Source organism: Oncorhynchus nerka, linkage group LG23 (genome assembly GCF_034236695.1).
Source record: "Oncorhynchus nerka isolate Pitt River linkage group LG23, Oner_Uvic_2.0, whole genome shotgun sequence".
Taxonomy (NCBI): Eukaryota; Metazoa; Chordata; class Actinopteri; order Salmoniformes; family Salmonidae; genus Oncorhynchus; species Oncorhynchus nerka.
In genome coordinates, this window is record NC_088418.1 from 54,536,001 (window position 1) to 54,544,352 (window position 8,352).

At 42.2% G+C, this 8,352-nt stretch overlaps 1 protein-coding gene and 1 long non-coding RNA gene across 20 annotated transcripts in view; one reads left to right on the plus strand and one right to left on the minus strand.

Annotated features, from left to right (window-relative positions):
- The window catches only part of LOC115106127 (myosin-binding protein C, slow-type-like), a 42,934-nt gene extending 35,267 nt beyond the window's left edge, over positions 1 to 7,667 (plus strand). For 18 of the 19 annotated variants that reach the window (XM_065008276.1, XM_065008278.1, XM_065008275.1 and 15 more), the window contains 7 exons: positions 1,657 to 1,745; positions 1,847 to 2,042; positions 2,340 to 2,479; positions 2,652 to 2,811; positions 3,249 to 3,385; positions 4,145 to 4,331; positions 6,862 to 7,667. In XM_065008276.1, the coding sequence (XP_064864348.1) occupies positions 1,657 to 1,745; positions 1,847 to 2,042; positions 2,340 to 2,479; positions 2,652 to 2,811; positions 3,249 to 3,385; positions 4,145 to 4,331; positions 6,862 to 6,962 (1,010 nt within the window). In that variant the 3' untranslated portion in view covers positions 6,963 to 7,667. Of the gene's footprint in view, positions 1 to 1,656; positions 1,746 to 1,846; positions 2,043 to 2,339; positions 2,480 to 2,651; positions 2,812 to 3,248; positions 3,386 to 4,144; positions 4,332 to 5,076; positions 5,116 to 6,861 lie in introns of all 19 variants that reach the window. The other variant, XM_065008280.1, reaches the window with a different exon arrangement.
- On the minus strand, positions 6,299 to 8,143 carry LOC135563974 (uncharacterized). Its single transcript, XR_010460743.1, has 2 exons — positions 8,059 to 8,143; positions 6,299 to 7,638 (listed from the first exon to the last, which is right to left on the minus strand). It is a non-coding gene; the product is annotated as an uncharacterized LOC135563974 (long non-coding RNA).
- Positions 8,144 to 8,352: the final 209 nt, after the last annotated feature.

Consider the following 8,352-nt stretch of genomic DNA (forward strand, 5'->3'; position numbering starts at 1 on the left):
TTATTTATTAGCAAGGCTTAAGCAACAGGGCTAGGAACATGACATTTGATACACAAGTCCAAAAGACAACAGTTCATCAAATATTTACAGTGCCTTCGGAAAGTATACAGACCCCTTGATGTTTTCCACGTTTTGTTACGTTACAGCCTTATTCTAAAATGGATTTTTAAAAATTAAAAAATCAGCAATCTATACAGAATACCCCATAATGACAAAGCGAAAACAGGTTTTTAGAAAAATGTGTGAATGTATTAATATAAAAAATAAAATAACGTATTTGCATAAGTATTCAGACCCTTTGCTATGAGACTCGAATTGAGCTCAGGTGCATCCTGTTTCCATTGATCATCCTTGAGTTGTTTCTACAACTTGAATGGAGTCCACCTGTGGTAAATTCAATTGATTGGACATGATTTGGAAAGGCACACACCTGCCTATATAAGGTCCCACAGTTGACACTGCATGTCAGATCAAAAACCAAGCCACGAGGTCAAATGAATTGTCCGTAGAGCTCCGAGACAGGATTGTGTCAAGGCACAGATCTGGGGAAGGGTACCAAAACATTTCTGCAGCATTGAAGGTTCCCAAGAACACAGTGGCCTCCATCATTCTTAAATGGAAGAAGGTTTTCCTAGAGCTTTTCCTAGAGCTGGCCGACCGGCCAAACTGAGCAATCGGGGGAGAAGGGCCTTGGTCAGGGAGGTTACCAAGAACCCGATGGTCACTCTGACAGAGCTCTAGAGTTCCTCTGTGGAGATGGGAGAACCTTCCAGAAGGACGACCATCTCTGCAGCACTCCACAAATCAGGACTTTATGGTAAAGTGTCCAGATGGAAGCCACTACTCAGCAAAAAGCACATAACAGCCCGCTCTGAGTTTGCCAAAAGGCACCTAAAGACTCTCAGACCATGAGAAACAAGATTCTCTGGTCTGATGAAATCAAGATTGAACTCTTTGGCCTGAATGCCAAGCTTCACGTCTCGAGGAAACCTGGCACCATCCCTACGGTGAAGCATGGTGGCGGCAGCATCATGCTGTGGGGATGTTTTACAGCGGCAGGGACTGGGAGACTAGTCAGGATCAAGGGAAAGATGAAAGGAGCAAAGTACAGAGAGATCCTTGATGAAAACCTGCTCCAGAGAACTCAGGACCTCAGACTGGGGCGGAATTTCACCTTCCAACAGGACAACAACCTGAAAATAGCTGTGCAGCAAAGTTTCACATCCAAACTGACAGAGCTTGAGAGGATTTGCAGAGAAAAATGGGCGAAACTCCCCAAATACAGATGTTCCAAGCTTGTAGTGTCATTCCCAAGAAGACTCAATGCTGTAATCGCTGCAAAAGATGCTTCAACAAAGTACTGAGTAAAGGGTCTGAAATACTTATGTAATGTGATATTTCAGTTTTTTTATTTTTTTAATATATTATCCAAAAATTCTAAAACCTGTTTTTTCTTTGTCATTATGGGGTATTGTGTGTAGATTAATGAGGATTATTTTTTATATTTTTTAATCCATTTTAGAATAAGGCTGTAACGTAACAAAATATGGAAAGTCGATGGGTCTGAATACCTTCCGAAGGCACTGTAGATAAAAAATAATTACAAAATGTAAGTAATCACATTACATCCACTTATCTGACCTGTCCTCTTCCTAGAACCACCTAAGATCCGCATCCCCCGTCACTTGAGGCAGACGTACACTCGTAAAGTCGGAGAAGCCGTCAATCTCGTTATTCCATTCATGGTAAGGCAATAACAGAAAATGGCTCAACTACCTTCAGTGAAAGCCCTTTAGTAAATCATATGTAGTTAGATTCATGCTTCTATGCAATATGTGACATTTAGGGCAAGCCCAGGCCAAAGGTGAGCTGGCTGAAGGAGGGCCAGACGGTGGACCCCACGCAGGTCACTATCCGCAACACAGACTGTGACAGCATCATCTTCATCCGCAAAGCAGAGAGGAAACACTCTGGGAAGTACGATATGAAGGTGGAGGTGGAGAACCACGTGGACACGGCCATCGTAGACATCCAGATAGTAGGTGGGTCAAAGGACACTGACAGGAAGGATATCCTGATCTCACAGTTAAAGTTGTTTACGAATAGATCAATTAAGCACTTGTATCGGTCATTTTTACAGATTGAATCAAACAGAAAGTAGAAGGAAAAAATACTATAAGAGGGAAAGATCTCATTGTAAAGAGTTGATCGAGTTGAATGTTTTTAGCTTTGTTCTGCCCTTTATTCCCTATCAAATTTTTCACAGCAGCTAATGTCTAGCACATAAATAAGACCCATACTGATGTTAATGATGTTAACGGATTCATCTCTCTACTCAGACCTCCCAGGGCCTCCACAGTGTGTGAAGATAGATGAGGTCTGGGGGGGAAACGTGGCTCTGGACTGGACCCCTCCAAAGGACAATGGCAACGCCGCCATTACAGGCTACACCATCCAGAAAGCAGACAAGAAGACCATGGTATGAGTCTGCTGAATGCATCACTTAGTACTGTACTGTATGGAATCAGTATGAGGGAGAGATTTTTACAGGAAAAGTACCTCTGCATGTATTATGCATATGGAATTCAAGTGTATGTGCTACTCAATGTGATCCCCTGCATGTTTAAACAAATCTGCTCTCTATGGGACAGGAGTGGTACACGTGTATTGAGCACTACCACCGCACCTGCATCACCATCACCGAGCTGGTGGTGGGGAACGAGTACTACTTCAGAATCTACTCTGAGAACATGGTGGGTCTGAGCGAGGGTGCCACCCAGACCAAGGACAGCGCCCTCATCGTTAAAGAAGGTATGTGTGAGCTCCTCTGTGTGTGTGTGTGGGGGGGGGGATACCATATGGAGAGCAATGAAAAATATGACCAGTATGTCATCCCCTCTACTTTCTAATATTATGGACCAACTCATTCAAAAAGCAGATGGACATGAACATCAGTCACTTCTTTTTTCGTTTTCTTCTTTGTTTTTTTGTCGCAAGGTAACAATACATAGTGATAAAATATTCATTTTTACAGAATTGGACCAGTTGCTTTCATTCAAAGATGGCTTATACACTACATATCATGTTTCATTGTACTGTTAATGCCGATGTTGCTGTCTCTGACCGCAGATGATGAATTAAAATACTGTCTCTCCTTCAATCATGATCACAAGGGAAATTCCCCCATGATACAGCCCAGCGCCTGTATCATGTACAACCCCATTCTTCCTCCCTTCCTTCCTCTGCAGGCATGCAACTGAAGAACCCCGAGTACATCGACCACGACTTCAAAGAGCCTCCCAAGTTCACCCAGCCCCTCATCAACACCTTCGCCATCGCTGGCTACAACGCCACCCTCAACTGCAGCGTCCGCGCCAACCCACGGGTAGGTGTAGCCCGGGTCCCAGATCTGTTTGTGCTGTCTTGCCAACTCCATTTCAGCAATTGGAGTTGGCAAGACGACCCAAACAGATCTGGGACTTAGGCTAGGTGTATAGGACCGTACTTAGACAGTGCCTACACCAATTCTCCGGGAATGTTCTGTCCAACTAAACTCCTGGACATGGTTGTGGTATCATGTTCCCCATACCCCTCCAGGATGGACCAGGTCCAAATGGTCCAGGCCCCCAGCTGTATGCTGAAAGCTTTACACCTGCAGCCTGCTCTTTCTGACCGCCTCTCAATCACGGCAGCCTTTACACCTGACAGTTATCCTCTCTCTAACAACACATCTCTAGTCAGCTGCCTGAAGTTTTTTGTTGAGAGGTTGAAAAACTGCTTAAATTAACAGACCATGGGCACCATGTAAATATAAGGGTTTATCTGATTAATGCACTCTTGGTTATAAGATATGACTGTTCATAACAGTGTATCTCTAACTTGAACAATGTATTAGCCCTCTCACTGAGAAAATAGTACAAATCCACAGACCAGTAAAACATTGCAATGTATTGAATGCTTCTGAAATAATGTACTACAACATATTGAGTTGACAAATGTTTTAATGATACAGTGGCGAGGACTTTTATACTACTTGATAAACATTATGGGGAGTAACTTGCAAAACATCCCTGACTTAATTAAGTATTGATATTTTAGAGGCTTCTCTGGGAAACGGGCTAACCTTCTCTGTTTTTGACTTCAGCCCAAAGTGATTTGGATGAAGAATAAGATAGCCATCATTGACGACCCGCGCTACCGCATGTTTAGCAACCAAGGGGTCTGCACCCTGGAGATCCGGAAACCCAGTCCCTACGACGGGGGCATGTACTCCTGCAAGGCCATTAATTACCTGGGTGATGCACTAGTGGAGTGTAAACTGGAGGTTAAAGGTCAGTTTGGGCTGTAGGGGTACCTGGTAACCTGCGGTGTATGTTATCCACATGTGTACAGTATTAGGTATCTAGACTCTTTGGTGACGTAGATCAGTACATAGTTTGTTTCAGTGACTACACCACCAAAGGCCCGTCCGTATCAGCTGTGGTCCTGTAAGTATCCGTCGTACAATTATCGTATATGATATATGCTTATATTGTCATATACAATATCCAGGGGGTTTGTCATTACATCACCCCTGCTACTCCAATGAGGAACAACGTATTACATCACGTGGCTGAACTCAATCTATGCATTTCCTTCTCATTTTAAACATGTTCATCTAATTACAGGTGTTCATACAAGACTTCAGTAATGTCACTTGTGTTCAGCCAAATCCTGTTCATCTGACTACCACTGTTGAATTTCCTACCACAACTTCAAAGTCACATCGTCAAATGTAGCATGCTTCACCAATACAGCATGGTCCAAATCTTCCTAAGGCATCATCACGCATCAACACCTCATAACTCAAACGCGCACCAATACGTATTGTTCTAGATGTAGTTCCCTTGTTCGATGAATACTATCTTGTGGCTCCATGTTTTAGTGTCTCCCCTCAACAGATGGTGATGTTCCTTCAATTGCGTGTTTAACTCCTCATATAAAATGAGTTCAATAACTGACCAGTATTCCCTGGAGAACACATAACTCCCCCATGTAAACATTTGGATAACCCCTCTTCTCTTCTCTCCCCCCCAGTCCCCACTCAGGAATAGTGAATGTATGTTCTCATCCAAGGTAAGCTTTCATATGGTTTTGGCATATGAAGCTTATGTCATTCATTCTGCATCTGTCAAATGCCAATAATACAGCTTTTCTCAGCAGTACTAGGTGGTCTATTTAAGTTCACACCCACCCGTCTGAAAGAGTACCAAGAGAAGGAATGCAAGAGTTCAGGGCTTGCCTGCTTTAGTCCAAATGGATGTGTGATATGTACAGTAACATAATAGATTGTGTATGTTGCTCTAGACACTGTATGGACAGTGTTCATTGGAGCCAGTTACTTTCCAATAACACTCTAGGGTGGCTGTCTAAAGTCAAGCGTACCCCTAACATTTCAGAAGTCTATTTTAACGGTTGGTGTGACGTGCCTGCTTGTATGACCTGTGTTTCCCTGGTAACTGTGTTTGTTCCTCATCTAACATATGCCACACACAAAAGGTGAGTAACCTTCAAAGTAGTGCAAATGGCCTGATTGTGACATCAGAGTAAATACCAACATTTGCAGAGCATGGCTCTTTATTGAAGATTAAAGGTTGACATTATGCTTACATTATTTTCCAGAAGTCGTTACTCCAGGATGGTGTCCTGTACATACGTGTTATATTTACTGGGGTGATAATATATAATTCATCCATAGATCACTTTCTGCTGATTAATACATACAGTGGGGCAAAACAGTATTTAGTCAGCCACCAATTGTGCAAGTTCTCCCACTTAAAAAGACGAGAGAGGCCTGTAATTTTCATCATAGATACACTTCAACTATGACAGACAAAATTAGGGGGAAAAATCCTGAAAATCACATTGTAGGATTTTTTATGAATTTATATGCAAATTATGGTGGAAAATAAGTATTTGGTCACCTACAAACAAGCAAGATTTCTGGCTCTCACAGACCTATAACTTCTGTAACTTCAAAACATCACTGCTCTAGAGGAGATCTGCATGGAGGAATGGGCCAAAATACCAGCAACAGTGTGTGAAAACCTTGTGAAGACTTGTGAAAACATTTGACCTTTGTCATTAACAAAGTATTGAGATAAACTTTTGTTATTGACCAAATACTTATTTTCCACCATAATTTGCAAATAAATTCATTAAAAATCCTACAATGTGATTTTCTGGATTTTTGTCTGTGATAGCTGAAGTGTACCTATGATGAAAATTACAGGCCTCTCTCATCTTTTTAAGTGGGAGAACTTGCACAATTGGTGGCTGGCTAAATACTTTTTTTGCCCCACTGTAGATGATATATCTATAGTAGGCCTATATTTGAAACAATAGGGTTATTATCATTTATGTCAATGCACCATCTATTATGTACTAGACAAGGCTTTAATCCAGTTAATGTTCCTGAGCTTCTTGGCGCATTTTGGGCCTACTTAGTGAATGGCCATGTCATGGCTCCTATAGCTCTGCCACTGTAAGCCTAGGCAGATATAGATTTGCTCACAGACTCAAGAGTGACGTATTTCACCTGTCCTTTACTGACACTGTCTCTATTTTCTCTCCTCACTGCTGTCCACTTTGGTATCTCTTCTTTTTTGTACTGTATGGTGTCTCTCTTCTGTTTCTTTGTTGCAGACTCACCCTCTTTTCGCTGTTTCAGTGTCTGTTTCGATGTTGCACACTGACCCTCTGCTATTTTCCTGTTGGACTCTTACGATCTTCTCTGTTAAAGATTGATCGTCTTCGCTCTCTCTTTCACTTTCTCTCTATAGCTCCTAACAACAAATTGAGTGTCTCTCCTTTCTCCCCCAGGGGGCTTTACCTTCTCTGAGCTCATGCAGCGTGGAGTGCCTTTACACCTGATCGATAAGTACATGAGCGAAACCAAGGCCGTGGAGCAGCCAGAGAAGTAGTCGGACTGAGCAACCACTGATACGCCTAGGCTGCCCGGAACCTGTCGTCACAGCACTAGTGATCTGCCTCTCACCAGCAGTCGAGGGAGGGGCTGGAGGGGGAGGGAGGGTTGTACTGGACTTTGGCATGGCATGCTGTGTGCGGGTATGGAGCTAGTTATCATAGAAGAAGCCAATTCATCACCAGCTTTGTGTCATCTCCTAGTATTCAAAAGGCTCTGTTTAAGCTCAGTTGCATGTTGGCAGTGTTTTGGCTGTAGCTTTTTATTTTAGATGAGTAGTGCAGGAAATGTGCAGTAGGACAAACTGTAATTTCCACCTATCTGGACATGTTTTTGTCTCTGTTGGGATTGGGAACTGTGTTTGGGGGAGGGAGCTAATGTTGAAATGTATAAACAATATGGCTTGATGTCTGTAATGCAATGTCTTGTGATTAAAGATTGAACTTCAAAAGATACAAATATTAAAACATTTCTGATCAGATGATTTACCATGTGTATGTTACCAATAAAATTTGATTTGGGCTTTCAAACAGACAGTTATCCACCTTTTGTTTAAGCCTTACACTGCATGACGCTGTGCTTTCTCTGCCCATAATGTACTTCAGGCTTGAGTATATTCTTAGCTGTCAGGCCATCTGCGCATGCTTTCATCTTCCATTTTTTGTTTATGACTCCTGGAATAAAAGAAAAACATGTAACATAGCATCCGTTATGTGTAAATATCTTTTTAAAATGGTTTTTCAGTACATAATAGGAACAAATTACAGTATTAAGATGCTTAAAGAACACGCCATATTAACTTCAGAGTGCAATCGAAACTTAAACGTTGGACTCTTACGATCTTCTTCTGTTAAAGATTGATAGTCTTCGCTCTCTTTTACTTTCTCTCTTTACCTCCTAACAACAAATTGAGTGTCTCTCCTTTCTCCCCCGGGAGGCTTTACCTTCTCTGAGCTCATGCAGCGTGAAATTACAGTATTAAGATGCTTAAAGAACACACCATATTAACTTCAGAGTGCACTCAAATGTTGCAACTACAGAATAAAATGTTACAATGTTACGTTCAATGGAGCTATGAAGCTGCAGTAACCTACTGCAGTTGTAGTTCACTGCTCCTAGCAGTCAAATGACTACATTTCATTTGAAATTCCCGGCCTCATTCCCTTCCGGAGACTTGCTTCCTGCTGAAACGCAATTCTCAATCACAAACGGAAAAAATATCGACATTCATGGTTCCGCTCTAGAAAAATTACTATTCACACGTAACTGCCAAGTGAGCAAGTATTTTCTGGGCGATCGCGAGAAGATATCAGTGTCTGAAACCCACAGGAACGTCAAGAGTATCGCTGGGTGATTGGCTACTTTTCGTAGCGCCGAAGCTGAAAACA